The sequence below is a fragment of the Neophocaena asiaeorientalis genome, unplaced genomic scaffold, assembly GCF_003031525.2.
Source record: "Neophocaena asiaeorientalis asiaeorientalis breed wild unplaced genomic scaffold, Neophocaena_asiaeorientalis_V1.1 scaffold489, whole genome shotgun sequence".
Classification (NCBI taxonomy): Eukaryota; Metazoa; Chordata; class Mammalia; order Artiodactyla; family Phocoenidae; genus Neophocaena; species Neophocaena asiaeorientalis.
The window spans coordinates 2150472-2174234 of NW_020174791.1; the positions used below are offsets into that span (position 1 = coordinate 2150472).

At 57.0% G+C, this 23763-nt stretch overlaps 1 protein-coding gene across 1 annotated transcript in view; it reads right to left on the minus strand.

The window, feature by feature from the left end:
* Window positions 1-23763, minus strand: part of PRDM16 (PR/SET domain 16) — a 217416-nt gene that overhangs the window by 48489 nt on the left and 145164 nt on the right. Inside the window, 1 exon segment of the mRNA XM_024760246.1 lies at window positions 2474-2608. Coding sequence (XP_024616014.1) covers window positions 2474-2608 — 135 coding nt within the window.

Consider the following 23763-nt stretch of genomic DNA (forward strand, 5'->3'; position numbering starts at 1 on the left):
GGTCCCAGGAGGCAGGGCAGAGGGTCCTCTCTCCCTTGGAGGATGCAGGGTTTGAAAGGCCCTGGGTGGAGAAATTTTACTGCTTCCGGCCATTTCATTCTTTTTAAATAATTTTTTTATAGACTTATTTATTTTTATTTATTTTTGGCTGCGTCGGGTCTTCGTTGCTGCACGCGGGCTTTCTCTAGTCACAGTGAACGGGGGCTACTCTTCATCGCGGTGGCTTCTCTTGTTGTGGAGCACGGGCTCTAGGCACGCGGGCTTCAGTAGTTGTGGCATGTGGGCTCAGGAGTTGTGGCTCACAGGCTCTAGAGTGCGGGCTCAGTAGTTGTGGCGCACGGGCTTAGTTGCTCCACGGCATGTGGGATCTTCCCGGACCAGGGCTCGAACCCGTGTTCCCTGCACTAGCAGGCGGATTCTTAACCACTGTGCCATCAGGGAAGTCCCTAGGCCATTTCATTGTTGCTTTTGCTTAAATAGGCACCAAAGTCCTCTCCGAGCCTGTGAACTAAGACGGGGATAATAAATCTCCCATTTTTAGGCTGTTAGAAACATCCAGCAGGCAAGGATGAAATTCTGATGTTACGTTGGGTTTAAGTATTCGAGCCAGGTATGGATCCGAACGTAGGATGGAGCTTGGTAAGCACTGGGGTATAAAAGTGGGGTTAAACGAAAGGGAACCCATGAGTTTAGGGTATTCCTGTCCACTGGTCCTGAAGAAGGAAAGAGTTTGCTGCAAAGTAGTTAATTCCATTTAGACCCTGTGTGGAGCTGAAATAAAAGCTAACCTGAAACATTAATAATAAAACAAAGATGTCGGAAGACAGGCTTCTCTTCGAGAAGATGCTACGGCTGCATGTTCTGCATTTTCGAAAGCTTGCCACATAAAGGCACCTACCAAACATTTCTTTTTTAAATAAAAAATCTGGATCCTTCATTATTTTATGCTGCATCTCACAAAAGTGCAGTCCTGGCCCTGGCCTCCTGGTATCTTTTTCACTGCCCCTCGGCTCCCAGACACACGACCAAGGACACATGTTCTTTGCAAAGACAGACAACGGAAGGACCATCTTCCCATGTGCTTTAACCCTAATTCTCCTTCACTCACATCTCACGTTCGTCTGGAAGGGGGAAGTGTCTTTTCTTTTTAATTTTTATGATTATTCTTTTCCTTTATTTCCTCAATATATTTTGCAATTTAAAAAACCCTTTTTTTCCAAAATGTTGGGTTCTCAGTGAAAGCTGTAGACCTCTCAGTAGCAGAGGTGGATTGGAGCATCGCCAGATCGTGTCCAGTGGAGGGAGGGCTGCTCGGTCCAGGCTGAGCCCCACGGCCAGGGGCGGGGCTGAGCAGATGAGGGCGAGGTGCTTGGCAGCTCACGCGGGTCCCAGGGCCTCCTAGGTGTGTGCTGTCTGCATTTCTTTATGCAAAACTGTCTCTCTAAATTCAAGAGCCTCAGATGGCTTTTAGAGGTTTGCACTGGTGACTCGAAGCTGCACCCTCTGTTATGTGGTCTCCACAAACCTTTTTGAAAGCAATGGAATCCTTTTTGCAAATGAAATCTCACGCATAACCCCAAGACAGAGGTGAAAACAGACTCCTCTGATGGAAGCCGCTGGGCCCCCAGGCATCTCGAGGAAGCCGTGCCCTGGGGACCCAGTGAAAGCGTGGCCTGGCTCTGAGCAGGGTCTCTGGGGGCCACTTGCAAAGTTGTAATTAAAAACGTTAAAGGACTAAGGTTCCTTTGTGGTGGAAACTCCACGCGGCATCTTCTGTCCTGATTGGTTCCTGACACTGGATGCCTGCAGCCCTGGGTCGGCACAGACGTGGAGCAGTGAGAAGGGTCCAGCATGCCGAGGGGGTCTTCGGCCTCTTGGGGGCTGTCAGCAGAAGCCAAAGCATCCCTTGGCCCTGGTGGGGCCTGGGCTGAAGTCAGGACCACGCAGCTCAGGAAAGATATCAGTTGGCTTCCAGCAGGGCCAGGATTTTGTGCCCAAACAGGGCTAGTCCCCTCCGCAGGCTGGCTGGGCTGCCACAGCTATTCTTGGCGGCTCTGGGCAGCTGGGGCCTCACCTCAGCCTTCCAGACAGCCAGTGTGGACCCTTCCGGGCAGCTTGGATAAACAGCCACTTAGACATGATTCTCAAGGAGAGGGGTCAGGTTCTCTACTTCTCTCACGGGGGTGGCATTTGTCAGAATGTGGACCCTGAAGTTTCAGACCCTGCCCGCTCCCGGCCATGTGTCTTCCCATAAGCCTCAAGCCCCATCAGCCCCAGAGCAAAGGCTCTGATGGAGCATTCGGGGGTGTCGCTGGGTTCCCGGAAACTCAGCACTGGCTAAGTGTCGGATACCCCGCCGCTGCAGGACGGGCTCGGTAGACATGTGGCTAACCCTTCACCTCGGCGGCTCCCCTCCCATCCATCCTGGTGCCAGGGCCCCAAGGCCGAGGCTCTGTGCGCGCCCCGGACCCACCTGCTCGTTGATCTGACACATGGTGAGGTTCTGGTCGTCACAGGAGCACGCCACACGGATGTACTTGAGCCAGCTGCCGGCCCCGGCCTGATTAGCGTCCACGCAGAACTTCCCACTGCCCAGGTCTTCCGAGATCTGCCCGGCAAGAAAGAAAACCAAGAAAGGTCAGAGGCATCGTGTGCGCTAGAGCCGACGTACTCTACGTTTGCCCAGCAAGAGAGCCCGCTGTTTGGGTGCAGAGTAGGAAGGCAGGCCAGCCTCTGGACATCAGCCGACCCCCCGGGCATCAGCCAGGCCCTCAGCCCACCAAGCCCACCGACGCCCAGGAGTCTCCGGGAGGGAGCCCGACGCAGAGATAGGAGGACTGCCCTGTCTCTTCTCACCGAGCAGATCGCTGCCCTGGCACAGCCATAAAAGTGCCACCGGCCTTGTGGAAACTCCCCAGCAAGTGGCCCCACGTGTGAGAAAGCAGAGGCCGCAGTGTCCGAGGGCAGAGCCCTCTGCTGAGAGCACTGGGTTGGGCTGGGGGTGAGCGGTCTCGAAGGTGAAGTTGTGGTCGGGGTGTGGCCGCGTGCGAATCTCGACGCGTGTGCGTGTGCGTGTGCGTGTGCCAGCATGCACGTCACCCTGCAAGAAGGAAGATCATTTGGTTTTCTGAAAAGTGGAAGTTCCCATCTGACGCTGTTTGCAGACGCCCAGCCGGCAGAGGCCCCACGGGCCCGACTGGCGTCAGGTGCTTTGCCACTGCTCTTGTTTTCTGAACGCCCTTCTGGCAGGCAGAGGCCGGGAGCTTCTCTGGCGTGCGCACCTCTGAGCAGGTCGTCTCCCAGGAGACCGACCTGACTGCTGTCCCTGCTGAGAGGGGGATGCCCCAAAGCTGCCGGATGCCAAAGTGGACGCTGCAGGCACAGCCCCTCCTGCCTGCTCTGATCAGTGCCTGCTCAGGGGCCCGAATCCAGAGCCGTGGAGGCCAGTGGCATCGTGGGCAAGCTTCCTGGGCAGCTGAGCTGGGAGGCTGGGAGGGGCTGAGGGAGGGGCTGAGGCCACCACCACACTGAGGGCTGGAAGTAGGTGTCCAGGTGGTTGGGAGTGTCCAGGTGGGCAGGGGTGTCTAGGTGGGTAGGGGTGATGGGAACAGGGTGTCAGAAGGACTCAGTGAAGTCAGGGCAGGGGGCAGGGACATGTCTTAGTACAAACAGAGGAGGCCGACCCCAGGCGCACGGCCCTGTTCCCCCGGGAGGTGTCCCCAGTGCCGCCTGATGGACAGGTAGGACCTGAGAAGGGAGGGAGGCTGCCCTGCGGCCTGGAGAAGCCCCTTCCGGCCAGAGAACCAGACGCTTTGTAAATGGCTCCGGTGCCTCCCGAACGCCCATGGACACCTTCTAAGTGGCCCAGGGTCCCGCCTGGCCTGTGAGTCAGTGAGGTTTTGGGAAGCAGCCGCCTTGCTGTGGGAGGGCCTAGAACCCACCTCTAGTCGTACTGTGCCTCCAAACCCCACGGGCCCCCGGAGCCCACGGCAGCCCCTCCTGTCATGACGAGTCTCTGAGTGGCCGCCGAGCTGACCTGGAAGGGGCTGTGAGCCCACAGGCCTCCGTTCTGACGATTCTCCATTTTGGGGACTTCAACCAAATGGCCCTAATTCTGAAAGAGCGCCTGGGCCAGTGTGGCCACAGGGAGGCTGCCCGGCCCAGCCTCTGGTCCTTGGCTGCCAGGGGTGAAGGGACACGGCCGCTCTGGGCCCCATCGGAAGGCCACTGTGGGCTTGTGGGGGGCAGGTCACACGGGAGAGGCCCCTCTCCTAACGCTAACGCCTCTCACGGGCCCCTTCTCTTACCTCCCACCCCCAGTGCAGGAAACCCGCAAGAAAGACCCACCAAGCAAAGCTGTGGGTAGTGGCACCGTCACTTGGCGAGGCCCCCGGCCACCTGGCTCCATCACAGGGAAGAAGAGGGGCTGGGGCTGGCCAAGACCCAGGGACGCCCCCCCACCCCCACCCCATCCCTGTGCCTCCCACCCAGCATCTTCACAGGTGGGTGTAGGCGGGTGGCTGCCAGTCTCTCTGTCTCTGTCTCTTTGCCTGTGTCTCTCGGTCTCCTCCCCCCACCCATGGTCCAGTCTGGACTGGCAGAGACGGTCAGTGATGCTGTGAGCTGTCACAACCAGCGCAGGGCCCCCCTCCCCCGCGTCTCCCGTCCCCCCCAGAGAGCGTGCTTGACCCCACGGTTCTCAAAGGTCGTGTGGGGCTGGCCAGAAAAGCGCGGAGGCCGGATGCAGGCATGGCCCGTTGCCTCTCAGCTCCGGTAGGTTCTGTGATACTGCAGGGCGGCTGGAAGACCCCAGGCTCATCCCCCAGTCCCACACCCGAGCCCTGCCTGACCTAGGAGCAAATCCACACTTCTGCCGGCACACCTGTGGGCACACGCACAGACCCACCATGGCAGCACTGCCTCACGGAGAGTAACTTCTGCATGGCCGAGCCCTCCCTCCTGAACGTCCCCTCTCAGCCCTCTGGGAACAGGCCTCTCTCTCCTCCACGTGACAGCCCTGCAGGTATTTGGACACGGCCCTCGTTCAGCAAACAGCTCCGGGCCTCTCAAGCGCGTCTGAACGTGGACACGGCCGGTGGCTAACCTGCACGGACGCTGCTCTGGGGCCTCTGGCCACGTGGCCATCCTTCTTGGGGTGCAGGGCCCAAAATTCAGAGGCAAAAACTCCTCCAGGGCCCCGCTGCCCAGCCCCAGGGGGTGTCTTCTCTCTGGTGAGCAGCCCCTCCCGGGAAACGTCCCTCCTCCTCAACCCGGAGGACCTGGTCCCCCAGCCCCGACCATCTGGACCACCGCAGGGTGCCACTTACTTCCTGAAGGTCCCTAAAGGTCCGGGGGCCCCTTCTCCCTCATGGCCACCCTGGCTGGCTTTCTGGGGTGACAGAGGAGGCCTTGCTTAATGCCTTCCACCCAAAGAGACTAAAACTCTCCCTCTGAGAGGTAGCAGGGAACGGCTGACCTTTCCTCCAGGGAAGGCACAAGAAGCCCTGGTCTTGGGGCCCTGAACCAGCGATGCGGGGCCAGGTTGGGCAGTGGGGCTCACCCCGATGCCAGGACCACGTCTCTCTCCCGTCTCTGTGTAGAGAGTCCAGCCCTGTGGGGCACACTGGGGCGTACCTGGATGATGGAGCCGGGCCAGGGGGCGGGGGCGGGGGGCGCAGGCAGGAGCCCGGCCTGGAAGCTGCTGCTTTTCTGCCTCAGATCTGGGCCTGGGCCTCGGCCCAGGTGGACAGGGTGCTGCAGGCTTGGCTTCTTGTTTGGGGCGTGGATGGGCCATGCCGTTTCTCATTACAGAAGGGGAGAAATGGGAGCGACCTTTGTCTCTCTCTGGCCTCCTTTCCTTCTGTCTCTGGCCTTCTCTCCAGGGTCTCCGCCGTGGCCAAGCTGGGCCCTCTGGGGTGCTCACGCCATGAGCCGTGTGGGCTCAGGCCTCTCTTGGTACCAGCACTGCCCCTTCTTCATCACTGCGGACCTCCCAGGCAGGGGCTGTCATTGCACATTTTCAGGACACGAGAGGGAGGCTCCAGGAGCAGGGCTGGGCCCAGCCCAGGGCCCCCACATGCTGTCTGAGCCGGATCGAGGACCAGAGAGAGGGTCTGCATCCCGGCTTCAGGACCCACAGGACTCAGTACACCCTGGGATCCAGAAAGCAGCCCCGGGCCGTCACAGGTCCCCCCTCCCGCCTCTCTTGGAATGAGAGGGCCCATAAGGACGGGTCCTGTCACTCTCTGCCCAGCTCAGCAGGGCCTGAGGCCTGGTTTGGTCTGTGCTCAGAGCCGTGCCCCAGGAGGCCAATACAGGTAGAAGTGGACGGAGCAGGTACAGGTGACTGCAGAGCCCCCGCCCCAGGCTGCGAGCTCGGTTCTGCTTCTGCACAAGGCATGCACCAGGGAGGGTGTGACGGAAGGAAAGAGTTGGCGCAGTTGCCCCCCAACCAATCTCCTAGGGCAACGTTAGCAGGCAGTGGCCTGGAGGCTGCCATGGCCTTGGGGCCGGGTCTCTCTGCAGATCTGAAGTCCGGCCCCTCTGCCTGATCGCATCCAAAGCTTGGCTCTGGGCAGTTTGGGGCTGAGCCTTGGGGGTCCCAGAGCCTCCAAAGGAAGCTGCCCTCCTGCCCGCTCTCCCCCACTTGGCCTTCCAGGCCTTTCCACCCCTCGTCCCCCCACCAGCTTCCCCAGCTCATAAATCACCCCCACCAGAAAGGCCTAGTTATGAAGCAAAGGCATAGAAAAACTCTCTTCACCTTGACAATTTGTTTTGCACATCATTTGAGGTTTCCTGCACCTCGAATTTGTGGGCTCACTGCTGGGCTGCTCTCTCACGTTTAACGGGCATGGCCAGCCTCTGGCCATCTGGGGTGTGCGTGCTGGCGGGAATGCCAGCACATCTGTCGTCAGCTGCCTAATGGGTTCCAAGCAGGCGGGAAGGAACGGGCCTGGGAGTCTGGTCCCTCAGCCGCGCGTCCTGCCTCTGCAGCTCAGCTCCATGGAGGCCTGGGCCTCGTGTCCGCTTCCAGCTCGGGGAGGACCCAGGGGGCAGATCTCATCCTTCTCACCCTGACCCCTTCTTTAAGCTGATCCAGAGCCACGAGCTCAGCCGCCAAGCCATGTGGGGCTGTCCTACCCACACGCACCCGCATGTGCGTAACAGACACACACACACGCACACACACGCCAAGATTTATGGCGTCCACGAGTAGCTGAAACAGAAAGTCCATTCTTGTGATGGAAGGAGGTGGGGGAGAGGCTTTCTGGAAACACCTCTGCTGGGTGCAGATGCGGAGCCTGGATGAGCTCGTAAATCCTCTGTCCTGACTCTCATTATGGGGCTTGGTGGTGACATGAACAAGCACCAAGGAGAAATGTGGCCAGTGGGAAGCGGTCGCACGGCTGCCCAGCAGACAGGAGTCCTGGCAGGAGGGTCATGGGGCCCCACCTGCTCAGGCTGAGAGGAAGGTCGGGGGTGGGGGAGGACATGTTCACAGAAGCACTACTTACAACACCCAGGATGTAGAAGCAACATGAGTGCCCGTTGATGGAGGAACGGATAAAGAAGATGTGGCACGTATGTACAATGGAATATTACTCGGCCATAAAAAAGGATGAAATCATGCCATTTGCAGCGACATGGATGGACCTAGAGACTGTCATAATGAGCGAAGTAAGTCAGACAGAGAAAGACAAACATCGTATGATATCGCTTACATGCGGAATCTAAAAAAATGGTACAAATGAACTTATTTACAAAACAGAAATAGAGTCACAGATGTAGAAAACAATCGTATGGTAAGCCAGTGTCCATGGGACTTGTGACCAAAGGAGCCGCGTGGGGTTCCTAGGACACCCCTGCTGACCGTGATCTCCGTGGGACAGTTCCAGGGCATTGTGGGGGGATAAGGGCCGGGGTCCCTCGGTCTCAGGGACCCAAGAGCACAGCCCAGGATGGAGATTCTGCAGAGGGAGCTGGGTGCCCGACAGGCTTGCTGCAGCAAGGCCACGGCCCCAAGCCCCTGCCTGGGGGAATTCACTCATGTTAGCGATGGGCAGAATCTCTCAGCTTAGAGCCAGACCGCAGAAACCACACTCTATGCATTCGGGGGCCACAGATGCCTTCAAAGGTCAGACCAGAAATCACTTACACACCCAAGTGCTATATAAACACCCCCGGGGTTCTCAGACCCTCTCCCCTCAAAATCCTGACGGCCAGGTGCCCCGGCGCTCCCTGGGGTTCACAGACCATCTCCCACAAAACACCCAGATATTCGATGCTGCTGCGTTCCCGGGGTGCACGGCCCTGGGGGCCCAGCCTGGAGCCCAGGAAGCAGAGCTCACGGCCGCTGGACTTTCCTCTTCCCTCCCCATGTCCTTCGGCCCCTCCTCCCCATGTCCTTCGGCCCCTCCTCCCCTTCCATCAGATTCTTATTTTACTTCTCCCTTTTTCTTCTTTTCCTCCTCAGGCCAGGGGCTGCACATGAGGGGCCAGCTCTCCCAGCAGCGTCTGTGCAGTTTGCAGAAAACCAGAGGGTGAGGAAGCGGCAAAGCGGAGAGGTTTGGTCTGCTCCGTGCATCGCCCGGGCTGGAGCAGGACTTAACGTGCCTGATCTCGCCAACAGCACCCAGGGGACAAGAAGAGAGGCTTTGGTGAACGCGGGGCTCTGTGGGCTATTCCGAGGGTCCCTGGCCCTTGGTGTGGCCTGAGCACAGCCCTGCTCCTGGCCCGAGTCGGGTGTCTGGGGGCTCGGCTTCCTCCCAGCTTGTCCCGTCCATCACGGCAAGTCTGCAGCCTGTGTCTCATAGGCCGTGGGCCGTAGCCCTGACCCATCAGAAATAAACGGGCCAATTGGTGATTGAAACTAGTGCCCTTAAGTCTGCAGGGAAATGAATGAGTGAGAAACTTGCCCAGACACAGAAACCCCTCAGGGTGATCGGCAACCAGAGGGGTCTGATGAAACCTCAAGACCAGCAGCGAGACGTCCCTATAGGCAGCCTGTGGGGTGGGTGAGAAGCCTTGCAAAGGGATGAGCACCCTATCACTGTAGGGATTCAAGGACCATCTCTCCAGGATGCTCCAAAGGGAGACCGGACCTCTGACCATAAGTGCCTTTCCAGCCCTGACATTATGAATTCCGAATCTGACAACGTGGGGATATTCTGGGCTCCAGCCTCAGTTTCCCCTTCGGAACTGGAAAGCCTTTTCCCTGCTTTCCAGCTGCGTGGAGGCCTGCAGCTCCTTGCGGGGAGAGCACACCATAAGGAACACTTGGTTTGTTCTTGGTAGCTCCTTGAAGACACCCCGAACAGAGCCCCATTCCCACAGCTCTGCCGGCTTCAAGGGCACGTGTGCTGCGGGGACATATTTGTGGCCATGATGGCTGTGGGCATCTGCTGCTTCCCTGGCTGTCTGTACCTGCTCATCTGCTCTTCGGAAATGTGCCAGGCTGGGAGTTGGCTGTGCCCACTACAGGATGAAGAGGGTGCTGGTCAGAAGCAGGGCCTCTTCCTGGGTCTGCTGCGTTGGTAAGAAGCCCAGACTCCTGGCCAGTCGGGAATCTTCCATGGGCTGCCCGGGGCCCCCGAGAGACAAACCAGCCCTGGCAGTGAGTAGGAGAAGGCCCCCAGCAAACAGGCTCTACCCTGTGCCTCCTCCTTCAAGAATCCCTCTGCCCTCCATGTTCACAGAAGCACTACTTACAACACCCAGGATGTAGAAGCAACATGAGTGCCCGTTGATGGAGGAACGGATAAAGAAGATGTGGCACGTATGTACAATGGAATATTACTCGGCCATAAAAAAGGATGAAATCATGCCATTTGCAGCGACATGGATGGACCTAGAGACTGTCATAATGAGCGAAGTAAGTCAGACAGAGAAAGACAAACATCGTATGATATCGCTTACATGCGGAATCTAAAAAAATGGTACAAATGAACTTATTTACAAAACAGAAATAGAGTCACAGATGTAGAAAACAATCGTATGGTTACCGGGGGGGGAAAGGTGGGGGGAGGGATAAATTGGGAAATTGGGATTGACATATACACATGACTATAAATAAACTAGATAATTAATAAGGACCTATTGTACAGCACAGGGAACTCTACTCAACACTCTGTAATGACCTGCATGCGAATAGAATCTAAAACAGAGCGGAGGGCTTCCCTGGTGGCGCAGCGGTTGAGAGTCCGCCTGCCGATGCAGGGGACGCGGGTTCGCAGGGAGAAACTAACACAACATTGTAAGTCAAGTATACTCCAATAAAAATTAATTTTAAAAATGAGAATCCCTCAGTCCACCTGTGTGTGGGGCTGTTGCATCACAGTCGGAGGTTCTTGGGGTGTCCCCAAAGAGAAAGCCCCTGGTCCCCGCAGAGAGCCTGGGCCCGGCCTCAGCCCCCCAGCAGGAGGGGGCCCTCGTCGCAGACCCAAGCCAGGGGCTGAGCCTCTGCCGGGCGGAAGCCCCTGGCCCCTCTCTCAGTGGGGCGGTGGGCAGCTTCGGCCACCCCCAGAGGGCACTTTTGCCCGAGGCTCCATCTTCAGGATGCTGCTGGTGGCAGATGGTGGCACTAGACTTCTGTGGCCTTTCTGCGGCATTTCTCACAAGCACTGAGATGGGATTTCAGTTTCTGTGTGGACACCAGGGTCAAAGCAAGAATTTCAGGCTGAACCTGGACCTGCCGAGGAGGACAAACAACTGCGGACCCCAGACCTGGTCCCAGATCCCTGGCCTCCCTTTTACTCAACCTTGAGGAGATGGCTGGTGTTGCCAGGGCAGCTCCCTGCCAGATGGGTTCTTGCAGAAGTTTCCATCCCCAAGTAATACAGGTGCAAACCCTGCCCCTCTCTGTCCCCCTGCCCTGGCACTGCAGTGGGGGACCCACGAATGCCTTATGGAGGCCCCTGTGCAACCATGCAGCAGGGGCTCCCAACAAACACCAGCACAGACGGCCCAGCCTTGCCCAGCTCCAGCCTCAAAGGGGTTCTGCTTCTTGAGGGATGAAAATGTCCACATCTGGTCCAGCCAACAACGGCTGGACCTGGGCGCTGACCAGAGAGTTTGAAGCCATCCACGTGCCAACACAGGGATGGTTTGGACAGGTAAAGGCTATCGGTGCAGAGAAGCCTCCCCAAATCCTGGCCCGGCTTGTCAAGTCCCCCCCAGCTAGCAAGTTCCTGGCCTCACCGCAGGCTGCCCCTGGCCTGCCCCGCTCCCTGGGCTGCCATGGTTAAATCGCTAACAACCCAAACACATTTTCAAACCCTGATCTGATTTGAATTTGGATCCGGAGCAGAAGTCTCTGAGCCTAAAGTCTGCACATAAGCGCAGACTCAGCTGTGACATTCTGAAGTGACACACTTGTGTTTGTTTCTTGATCATAAAAAAGATTGGAAAAAAAAAAGCCCAAACACCCCAAACCAAAGGTTTGTGGCAGCGTCCCTGCGAGGGCCGAGGCGGGAGCCCGGGGGCTGCCCACAGGAAGCGGTTTCTCTGTCGTTGAGTTAACGTGAGGCCCCCGGGAGGTGTCACATTCATAACCTTTTTCTGGTCACATTGATGGTGACAAACTGCAGAGCTTGTGACGGGGCACCCCCCCGCCCCACCCCGCCCCCTAGCAGGTGCAGGAGGAATTCCCACAATGGCTTGCCTGCTGTAGATCGAGGGGTGGGACTTTCCAAAGAGAGCACGCATGCTCCCTGAGGCCAGGCGTAGGGGGCTGCCCGCAACTTCTCTTGGCCGGACAGAAGCCCCAAGCGTGGGAGCCGAACGCCAGGCTGAGGAGCCCACCTAGGATGCCCTGGGCTTCCTCACCCACCTCTCTACCCCTTGGCTGGGATTCTGCTCCCTCCGGCCCACGACCTCAGCCTAGGGCCTTGTGACCCTCAGACTCTCTCAGACGACCCCGTCACCGTGGACAACGGCCAACACAGGCTGCACCTAGGAGTGACGTCCAGATGCAGCCCTCAGAGAAGCAGACACATTTGGGCGGAGGAAGGCTCAGTCTTCCCCCTGTCTTCCTCTTAGACATCCTCTTGTTGTCTGGAGGGCAGTGATGTGCAGAGCCTGCCCTGGGGCTCTTTGCACCCCACCCTTGGTCAGGAGGAGGCCACTGTAGACTGCTGACATTGCCTCACTGCTGGCTGCTGCTGAGTCTCATTACCGGGTCCCTAGATGCTCCTCTCCCTGATGGGGAGCCTCTGTTGTAGCCACATTTGTAGATGAGGAAACTGAGCACAGAGGAGTGAAGTAACTGGGCTAATGTTGCACAGCTGGAAAGGAGCAGATCAGCTGGACACTGTGCACTGGCTGCCTGTCTTGCCCCTTTTATGACCTGTGGGGACCACGTATCCTGGCCGGTCCTCCCCTTCTCACCTCTGTTCTTCCTGAGGATGGTGGCCAAGAGCAACTGAAGCTTCCCTAGAGCCTCACCAAGGACAAGTGTTCACACAGGGCTCACTGAACAAGTCCATGGAAGGATGGATGGTGGATGGATGAGTGGATGCTTGGATGGATGGATGAATGGTTGGATGGATGGATGGATGGATAGATGGATAGATGGATGGGTGGATGGATGGATAGATGGATGGTTGGTCGATGCATGGGTGGATGGATGGATAGATAAATGGTTGGATGGATGGATAAGTGGATGATGGATGGATGGATGGTTGGATGATTGGATGGATAGATTGATGGATGGATAGATAGATGGGTGGATGGACGAATGGATGGTAGGATGGATGGATGGTTGGATGATTGGATGGATAGATGGACGGATAGATGGATGGATGGATGAGCAGATGGTTGAATGGTTGCATGGTTGGATGGATGAATGGTTGGATGGGTGGTTGGATGGATGGATGGTAGATGGGTGGATGAATGAATGGATAAGTGGATGGATGAGTGGATGGATGGGTGGATGAGTAGATGGTTGGATGGATGGACGGTGGGATGGATGGATGAGTGGATGGATGGTTGGATGGATGGTTGGATGGATGGATGGATGAGTGGATGGATTAATGGAAGGTTGGTTGGGTGGATGGATAGATGGATGAGGCACAGAATTCCCCCAACCTGCCCAGACACTTCTGGCTTTCTCCAACTCCCAAGGTGAGATATAAGGATACATTCTACCAAGAGTTGTAAAGGTGGCAGAACACAGGAACACCTCTCCCAAGAGGACTGCACTGATCCCACATATTGGGGTGGGACCCTCTGAGGGGCTCTCACTGCCCCTGCCCCATCACAGTAAGGACGATGGTAGACGGTGGTTGTCCTGTCCACATAATTTCTTTCTCTTCCCCTGCATGATGAGGGCTTTGAAGGTTTCATCTGGCCGATTCCCATGGCCAGGCTACAGTGGGTGCTCAATAAATGGGCGACAAATAACGAGTAGGTGCCTCAAGACAACGGAGAACTTCCCCCAATATTCCACAGGGCTTTGCCCAAGGGTCTTTCTTTCCTCACATCCCCTTGTCGCATTCCGGACCCTTTTCCTTCTCGTTCTCCCACGGATTCTGCTGAAGGACATACAAACCCTCCTTTTAGTCGCTCTCCCTCTCTGGAAATCAGAGTTGCAATTTTTCCCGGATCCAGTGTTACATTGTTTCTCTCCTGTGCACGGTGTTGCGGTGTAATTTCCCCCCGAAGTCATTGTGGCAACATCCTTTTTCCAGGACAGAGGCCAGGCTGGCTTGTCCATCTCAGCACCCCGTGGGGTCTGGCACACAGTAGGTGCTCGTAGAACGTCTGGCGGTGGCCAGGACGCATCCAGCAGGGTTATATTTAGTGCCTCCCCTGCCACTGACTCAGTCCCTCTGGGCCCATCCTTCTTCCTTCTCTGGGGGACATGTCAGTCTGGAGAAGCTCCGTGACTCATCGCCTCTGTATCAGGCCTCATGTTTTGAAATCAGCTCCTGCAAATAGCTCCAGTCTCAATGGGACGAATCTAAGCCCCATCACGAGCATTGCTCGCTGCTCTTTGATGGACAAAAATGGCCACGGGAAGAGATCCTGGTGCGGACGGCGTCTGAAAGCCTGGCTAGAGGCCAGCTCTGGTTTCCTCCCCCAGCACCCGGGTGCCACATGTGAGAGCGCTGGCCAGGGCCTGGGCCTTGGTTTTGGCTTTACAGAGAGAGGAGGCGTGTTTCTCTCTGAACAGTTGGTTGTAATCGCTCCACTTCCTAGGATTCGGCTGTCATCTAGTGGCTGAGTGAAAAAAATCCCTGGAACTGTAACCCAATGGGCTCATCCTTTCTCTTGCCCTCAACCCTCCCAGCACATTGGGCGTGGAGTGTTAAGGGTCTGGGCTTGCGATGCCACGTTTCTGGATCCTGTTGTCTCCTTCTGGATTCCTCCATTCTCGGGAGCTGTCATCCTGGCCAGAGGTCATCAAGTTGCTCACTGATGGACCCTGAGCCTCACGCCAGGCCTGCTCTTGGATGTGAGCTCAGCCTGAGCTGTGGTTCTGGGAACCCAAAGCCGGCTTCCTTCCCAAGCTGTGGGCATGTTGGGTCTGACCAGCAACTTTGAAAAGGATTCATAGGCAGAGGTGAGGCAAAGTCATTCTTGAATGACAAATGGAACCAATTAAATTCAACTGCTCTCCTTCTCTCCCTGTGTTCCAGCCAGTTCCTACAGCCAGTCACCTTTGACGAAATATATTAAAGGAATTAGGAGTATGTCCCCCACAATGATATTACCTGGACCCCTTTCAAGTCCACACCAGTCAAGTGCAAACATCTATTCAAGCCCAGGAAATAGAATTGAAACGGTTTATTAAAAATCTAATCACCAGCATTTATATGACACAAATGGCTCTGAACAGCACCCACCAACCCCACAGCCTCTTCAGGGACAGCACAATGCAGCTGATTACCTGGAATTTAAGTGGGGGTGTTTAAGAGCCTCGGAACATTTAAATCGGGATCTTTCTTTGTGGGTTCTGCTATTGTATTCTTCTCTTTGGAAAAAGGCAAAGGATGGGAGGACACATTTTCTTTCCTCCTTTGAGTGAGCTTCATATGACTTATTCTGGCAGATCTGTTTCTATTGATGCTGTCAGGACGTGAATAAAACCCATGGGAAAAGGGCACACCCCGCTTTGCTTAATTAAAGCAGCGTGGCTCGCCCAGCTGCTGTCCTGAGTCGGGACACCTCCCAGGTGACCGGATTGGAGCTCCCTCGAGATGAGGGGCTGCTTGCGCGCAGAGACGGTTCCCTTCTTCCCCAGGGTGGAGGCAGCTGGGGCCTCTGTCTCTGGGGGAGGGGCGGTTGGTGGTCTCCTTTGCATCTTGGCTTCCCGGATCTCTGGCTCGCGCACAGACGGTCAGAACGGCTGTGGGTGCAGAAGGGTTTCCTCTGAAGCCTTCCTAGCCAGCCGCAGGCACCCAGTGCTTGATGATCGCAGAGTCTCCAGGGGCCGAGACCCCGCAGACTTCCTCCGGATGGATGTGCTGCAGACCTGGGCTTTGGTGTGACTTCTGAGCTGGGAACTGTGTCCTGGAGACTCTGCCAGAGCTGCTCCACGTGGTGACTGGCCTCCAGCCCCACGCGGCAAGGTTTGGGGCCACTCCGGGCAGGCAGGCGGTCCTCAGCCATCCCTGGGAGGTTGAGAATGCTCACCGAGCTGGTGGTTTCCCTAAGTGGCACACGGCTCTTCCCCTCTGTCAGGGCCTGGGCTCTTTTCTAGGAGGTTCCCTGCCTCTGTGAGGAGATTCAGCCCTTAGGGATGTCAGATGGAAAATGTCCCTCAACCCCCTTTTCCTTCACCTCTCACTCTCTAAACATACATTCCTTTACTTTTATTTTAAATTCTTTTTGTTTAGTCTTCCTCTCCAAATGATGACTATTTTAAAATTATCTTTTAAGGAAAAATAATCACTTCGATTCTTTCCCAAGTGTTCTTTTATTTTTTTGAAGATGAGTGTTTTTTTTCCTATTTAATGCCTAATTTAATTTTTAAAAAAGTAATGAAGAATATAACAGAATCAAAACATTTAAAACAAGTACACTCGCTTCCTACTCCACTAATTTTTGTCATATCAACCATGAATTACGAAAAATAAGTTCGTAAAAAATGTAATTACTTTAAAATGCGTGACTACTTCCACTTTTGTCAATATTTTACATTTCTGTATATATTCCATGGTGGAAACTCTCTCTGGAGACACTGTCTCCTTAAAAGCTTGAGGAGCTCCACAGAGGCACGGTCAACAGCTGACACATAAAGTTGGAGTACAGGCCTTTGGAATTTGGCTTCTTGCTGGTACAGTATAAGGACCAAGGTGTATTTGAAAATGAATCTCCAGCTGGGTGGGCCCCAGGCTATAGCATCAAGGTGATTTTCTTTAGACTCATATTTACGGAGGGGCCTGATTCTTGGGGTGCCCTGCATAAGAGCCTGCGGGGGCTGAGAGGGCATCGGAGGCGTTGCTTATGCATTGCCTTTGTGACTGAGGACTCTGGGGCTGATCCTGGCAGTGCTGGGGGGCAGGTCCTGCTTGGGGTCCTGGGCTGTGACCCCTTGGACGCCATCTCTGGGAAAGGCACACCCTGCCAGGTCCGGGTCTCTGCCAGCTGCACCTCGGGGAGGGCAGGGCAGGCGGTGGTGGCACGTGGAGATGCAGCCTTAGGGTGACTGGTTGCTTCGCCGGGTCCACTGTTGCTGTGGCCCCAAGGCACGTGGGTGTGACCCCTCACAGAGGCAGCTCTGAGTCCCACACCCAGGACCGGGTCCCTGCACGATGGCTGGGGAGAAAATCCACCATGCGAGGGTTTTCTGTAGAGGCTGGGGGAGAAATTTCTGGATCACATGGACCTCAGACGCTAGGCTGCTTTCATGACCAGCTCCCTTGCAGACAGTAACTGGGTTTCATTTCCGGGGTGGGGGTGTGTCTCTCCCGCTTTGCCAAGGCCCCTCTCACTTGAGGTTGGCCCTTTCTCCTCCGGCGACTTGAATGGGACAAGCTTTGTTTATTTTCGTGTATTTGGGTAGAAGAGGGTCAAATTAGGTTTGATCTTCATCTCGCGAGGCTTCTGGAGGGCCGTCCGTTCACGGGAACCTCGGAGAGCAAGCAGTCTCTTTGGAGAGCCCGTAAGTGGAGACGTGGACCCAAGACCAGGGCGCCGCAGGGCTGCATGCGAGTTTCTGGGCAACGGACACATGGGCGCAGCTCTCAGGGAGGTGCTGGGCCGGTGGCCCCGTCAGGTCGCTGCGTGTCCCAAAAAGCCACGTGGCTGTTGGTGAGCCGGGCTGGTGGTCAGCCGAAAAGGAGCTTCTCCCGTGTCCCCACCCTCCTGGCAACAGCTGCCCAAATCACGCCCCGCCGTGCGATGCACACGCACACCCTCCTGCCACTGGAGAAGGAGAGGCGACCTCCCACCCCCACGAAGGCTAGACCCCCAAGCCGCAGGGACCCCTCTGCTCATCGAAGGGCAAACACCAGAGATACTTGCTCCTTCTTAAACGGGTCGACATCTCGAAAACAGAGCAGAGCAAAATAAAACACGCCGGTGCCACCCCTCACTCCCCTCCCCCTCGCCACAAAGTTCCCTTTGTGCCCCGGGAGGCTGGGCTGGACCCGACTGGGTGTTCGAAGACACACTTACAGCCTGATATTATGCAACAGGATGGTAACCGCACATTCTAATAAAAAAATAAACTAAATAATAATAAACATTTGACCTAGAGTAAAGATCTTTCACGAGACGCCCTAATCACTTTTCTGCTCCGACCTCAGTTTTTTCTGGACCGGCTCCAGGGAGCCCGGGGTGGTGCGACAGCCTTTTTCTTGGAGGGAACAAAAGGTCTTTTTTAGTCCTAAGGGCTGCCAAGTTTATCCAAATATTCTCAGCTTACTACTAGCCCCTTTCTGAGTTGATATTTCCAATAAAAGGACACTTTGTATCTTTAAGCCACTCGGCCCGCCGAGCGAGGATGCCGAGGGCAGGGAAGCCCGCTGCACAGCCCCTTCGGCCACTTCCTCGGAGACAGGCGGGAAAAAGCGGCCCCAGTGTGACGGGGTGGGAGTGGGCCGAGCGCAGGGGTCCGGGCTGTGTGCCGACGGACGGAGAAGACGGAACCCACAGAGGGTCCCCCCTGCACCGCACCCCGAGCCAAGGCATGGCCACGGCCCTGCGTCCTCCGGCATCTGTTCCCGCTTCGGCCAGGCCCGTCTAGTCTGTGATCAGCTGCCAAGCACGTTAAGTCGTGAGCACGCCTGGTGATGGAGGGAGAGTTCGTTTCAGCCAGGCTGAGCTGTGCTGTGCCAGGCCTGTGTTCCTGGCGCTCGGCTCTCCGGCCTCACTGGAGCCCACCTTTCACGAAAGGCGAGGGCTGTTCTTAACACTGACTGGCTCCACCCCATCTGCCAGACCACCTTCCACTAGCCAGCCCCGGGGCCCGGTCCTGCGTGCGCGTGTGCATTCGAGCGCGTGTGTACGGAGGATGTGTACACGCGTGTGAGCATGGGAGTGCGTGTGCACCCCCACGCTTGCGCTCACCCTTCAGAGCGGCCTCCGCAGCCCCACAAGGGGCACTTCCTTCCCCCCCAGCCTCCGCCAAACGGCTCTGATCAGCGTTCATGATAGTTCTCATTAATCACCTTTGGCTCTGCTGCAGATGGAGGCAAGGCTGCGGCGAGGTGACAGGAGCCACTTAGGCGGTATTTACGACTCGCGAGCACGGTGGCAGCGCCGGGCCCTGACACCTCTGGCCCGCGGCTGCCATCAGGGCTGACATTTGGGGCTGCCGGCTGCCCGGCACAGGGCCTCAGTGTTTCTTCTTTGTGCCCAACATCAGGGATGCCGCCAGCCCCAGGCCCCTCCTCCTGCACAGGGTGGCAGCTCCTTCAGGGCCGATGGCGGAGGGAGGGGACCTTCGGGGAGTGGGCAGCCTGCCCCCGGGCCGAGAAGGAAGAAGCAGGAAGGGCATGCGTATCTGCCAGAAGCCCCCTCCTTCCTTCCCGAGGACAGCCGCCCCCCTTCCTCTCCTGGGGGATGGTCAACTGCTCTGGTTTGCGCTCCCTTGGACCCCGGCACAGACTCCCCCGCGCGGGGGTGGGACTGTGTCTGCTCCACTTGGGACCCTCGACAGCACACAGTAGGCGCTTGGGGGCTGAGCGTGCAGTGGGAGGGGCTACATTGCCCTCCCAGGAACCTGACCGGAGCCCGCACCCCACACCCTGGAGCTGCCATCCCGTTCCCTCAGTCATTGCCGAGCCCGGGCGACCTTGCAACTCAAATCACTCATTCCCAGACAGACCACAGAGAACCCTCCCTCCTGTGGACTCAGGGTTGCCTCCAGGGGACCCTCTCCTCGTACAGCCCCGTCCACCGCATCACCCCCCACTGAGATGCACCCGGTTTATTCTGGGGACCCCTGTTATCTCCCTTTTATGTCCACTCGCAGCCCTGCCCTGGGGATGCTCCCTGCGGGGTCAGACGGCAGTGGCACAGGTGTGGGAAGAACGGTGCTTGTAAAGGATCGGGCCGCCCTAAAGCACTCCACTTCCCTCAGAAGCAATAAAAGTGTCTTTCTCGGGGCTCTGGGGGCAGGGGGATCGGCCCTACTTGTCAGCTTCTGGTCCCCCGGCTGGACCATGATAATTAAAACTGTGCTCCGGCTCTGGTTTCTATAAGGCCCACCTGTTCCCCTGGGCAGCTGGGGGAGGGGGGGAATAATTGCCCAGGCAGCAAATAACTATGTTGCCATCAGCGGGGTTTAATTTTGCCCTGGCACCAGGGGGCCACATGCAGGGCCACAGGGTCATTACTAGGCTGTTGCTGGGGGAAGGGGCGGGCAGCAGTGGCCCCAGGGGGTGACATTTTGGATGTAGACATTTTCGTTAAGGTCTGGGTTGAAATGGAAAAGGAGCCATTGCCGGGACCTCTCCAGAAAGTGCTGGATGGGTGGGTATGGCTGACAGATGAGCAGCTCTGATCCACTGTGTTAATCTGGGTCCTTCGAGGCTGCAGCATCGCCAGACCCGTCTGTGTTCCTGTTACAAGGTCAGCTGCTCTGCAGGGCTGTTCGGGGTCCACTTAATGACAAACCAGGAACGCCCGAAGAGCCATTAAACCGCCTCCACCCCAGACCTCACACCGGGAGGAAAACCTTCTAGAGCATGTGAACTCCCACGCCACGGAGAGAACAGGGTGGGTTTGACCGCTGTGCCCTTCCAGAAGCCCACCTGAAGCTCTCGGAGAGCTGAACCCATATAGCAGCCTGGTGGGAGCGGACGGCTGGGAGAGCATCACTTAGACCGTCATCTGGGAGCTTCTATGCCCACGGCCACGTGCAGCCTAAACCACGCCCCGAACCCATGGAGAAGATAAAGGAATTCATTCACATTTCCAAAGACCTCCAGGGCTGATTCCAGTGGACGGTGCTGATGTGGGCCCTTCTGGTCCCTAATCCAGTAGCATCTGCTTTCAGTTGAGTGGTTTTTACTGGGGGTGGGGACGGCATGGACCTGGGTTTTGTTTTGTTTCGGGTTTTTTCCCCCCTCCCCCTCCTCCTTCCCTGCTTCTCGTCCTTTCTCTTCCTCAGGATTTTGGTCCCAACATGAAGCTTTGTGAAAGGCTCCTCGGGGAGTCTGTAATCACTTCCTGCCACGTGCAGGCCGGTGTGGGAGCTTGTTGGAAGGTGGCCTTTTGCGGGGGGCTGGGGGAGCTTCTTACGGATTCTTTTCTTATGAAATCCATGGTGGGTTACACTCTCAGGAATGAAGACATCTGTGAATGACACTCAGGCCCCGTGGGAAAATCCAATTGCTTCACCGAGGGGCAAAGCAGCCTCGTGTGAGGCCTGGGGTGGGTTTTGAGGCCATGGCTGCCCAGCCTCGCCTGGATTCCTCGGCTCTGAGCTTTCCTGGGCTGTCAACCCAGTGATTCCTTCCACAGTGGGAGGAATTCCCCAGAAATGAGGCGTCCCCTCGGATGTTTAATTAAGGATGACGTAGCGTGCCCATTTCACGTAGGTGGTTAAACTAGTCAAAGGAGAACAAGAATGGACAAACCGCAATTAATCAGACACGAGCCCATCGCCCAAGGGCTGGGCAGCCCCTCTAACACGGACGGTGCAGCCTCGCACCTCGGGGTGGGTGGGAGGTCTGAGGCACCTGCCTTTGGCACCTGACTTGTGAAGCTCAGGAGTCCCTGTCTTCCCTCGGGGGAGCAGTCATGAGGGGGCCCTTCACTGGTCCCTGAATAATGCGGCTATAAGTTTTGGGATCTTCAAGGGCCTGCTTTCCAGAGAGCTCTGAAGACATACGGTCCTGTTGCTTAGAAAGATCTCTGTACGTTTATATCTATCTAACCATCTACCTACCCCACCTACCTATCTATCTATACTTTTTTTTTTTTTTTTTTTTTTTTTTTTTTTTTATGCGCCACCAGGGAAGCCCTCTATCTATCAATCATGTTCTTGACGCCCTTTGCAACCCAAGGTGAGTCTGTGTTCGTAGCCCCATTTCCGTAAGTGATCGGGGGCTGGTCTTCTGGTGACCGTCCAGCCCCCGCCCCATGTCCCTGCTTCCCTGCCTGCCCCCATCTCCTCCCCTCCAGGGAGGCCCCTGCCCACCTGCACAGCCACGCCTCCTGTTGAATCCTTCCCTCCTGCGGCAGGACCCACAACTTGCGCTGGTGCACACCTGTGTCGCCTTCCTGGTTCTCAGGGAAGGACTCCCGGGGCTCCCCGTGCACAGGGTGGGCGAGCCCTATGCCACCACATCCCCTCTGGGTCATGGCGTTTTCAGACAAGATTGAGATCAGCATTATAGACGCCCAGAGAGGGACTGAGGCTTTTGCTAGGAGAGGGCGGCCAAGCTCACCAGAGCCAAAATGAGGCCACTCCAGACCCTCAGACAAAAGTCCACTCGGAGGTGGGACTGAGTCCAGAGAGGGTGCCTTCCTTCACCTTTCCATCAGTGTCCCGGGGCTCGCTGGCCACCGTTTGGGCCCATTTCCCAAAGTCCAGGACACACCTGCCTTGTTCCCGCCTCTGAGGAAGTTGGGGTTTGGCAGGTGTTCTGCCCGGATGAACGTCAGGGTGGCACGCGGTGAGATTTGGACGCCCCATAGACCAGTGTGTGGCTATGCTCCACGAGCCTCTCTCTCTCTCTCTCTCAGCATTTTTCTTTCCTTAACCAAACAATGATTTTCCTGGGCGACACACAACCTCGGCGGGTTGTTCTGTGTGCTTGAAGCAGGGGCTCCCAACTGCCCGCAACATGGAGAAGTTCTGGGTAGCTAACACCCCGTGCTGGCTCCTGTCCCACAAGGCGTCACCGTCTGCAGAGACCCCGTCTCGGTCCACTCACCCTGGTCTCCCGCTCCCTTGGGGCAATGGGTGCGGGTGAGGCGTGTGGGCTGAGGTGGGGCCCTGTGGCGCGAACCGGACTGTGCTTCAAAGACAGGGGCTTCTGAATGGGCATCCGTGGCCCCGTCCACCCACCGGGTCAGAGCTGAAATGTGGGACGAGGGACGCTCTCTTCAAACCGTCCGCACTTGAAAAAGGCTTTTCATGTGGCTCAGCGGCACACGGTTCTGCAGACGCTGCCCTGATTGTTGTCAGTGTCTTGGCGCAATCGTCCAGGAGTGGCTGGTGGAGAAAAGGAAAGTGCCCAGAAGCCCCGGCCCGCAGCCCTTTCCCTCCTCCCTGCAGGGGGACAGTGCCAGCATGTCTAGCACCACTTGGGGGAGTTTCCAGGGATGTTCCACTTTGGAAAAACGGAGCAGTTTGGTCCACAGGGGAACTGGGAGGTGCGGGGCGCTGAGGCCGTCACCTCCTGTCACCCTGGGGCAGTGTCCCCTCCCATCGCGGCCCCTACCCTGGCGGCCCCGTCGGACGCAGCGTGGCCCCGCTGAGCTCTTCCCCCTTCCCTTCCCCAGAACCCGGCGAGGATGCCCGAGCGGCGTCTCGTGCAGACAGCCAAATCTCCAGAGGTCAAAGTGGGCGCCCCCTCCAGCCCCTCACCCCAGAGCCCACGCCTCTGCAGGGGCCGATTCTCAGTCCAGGACCCCAAAGGCCAGGACAATGGGGGCCACCGCGACCCAGGTGAATGCCCCCCACTCGGCCGTTCTTGGCCTCCGCTTCCCGTCGGGGACCTGTGCCCACTGGAGAGGGGCCTGCCCGCCACAGGGCACGACGACCCTGTCCCAGAACAAATAGTAGCTCAGGGTCTGGAAGGATAAGCTGCTTCCAGAGGTGACCGGCCACCCTTGCCTGCAAGTCCTATCCACCACGTTTGGGCAGCAGTGAAAACATCCCCCTGGACTCACGTCCCCGATCCACCCACAACTGGTCATCATTACAACGCCTTGTCCCGGACGATGAGATAAAAGATGCGTTTGATTCAAATACGTGACAATTAGGGACAGGGGACCGTGGCCCTGCCGACAGGAATGCATGGCGTTAACTACACGCGCCTGTCACTTCTCGCTGGCCGTGCAGCCACCGAGGGGGCCCCGCCGCACCCGGAGGGCCGGCAGCCTTCTCGACGGAGTCGTCTGCGTCTTCAGGGGCTGCCTGGCTGCCCGTGGGCGTGGCCCCTACAAAAGCACACGCTCGCGGCCTCCGTTTTCTGAGCAACCTTCCACATTCCACATCCAAGGCCCCTGTCTGATTCCAGCTTCTAAATAAACACACCTTCTTGCAAGGGTGGTGCTTCGAATGGGGGCTTGTTTCCAGGCTTCTGGCTGTCGCTGTCCCCTTCAGTTACACGGAGGACACTTTTTTTTTTTTTTTTTTTT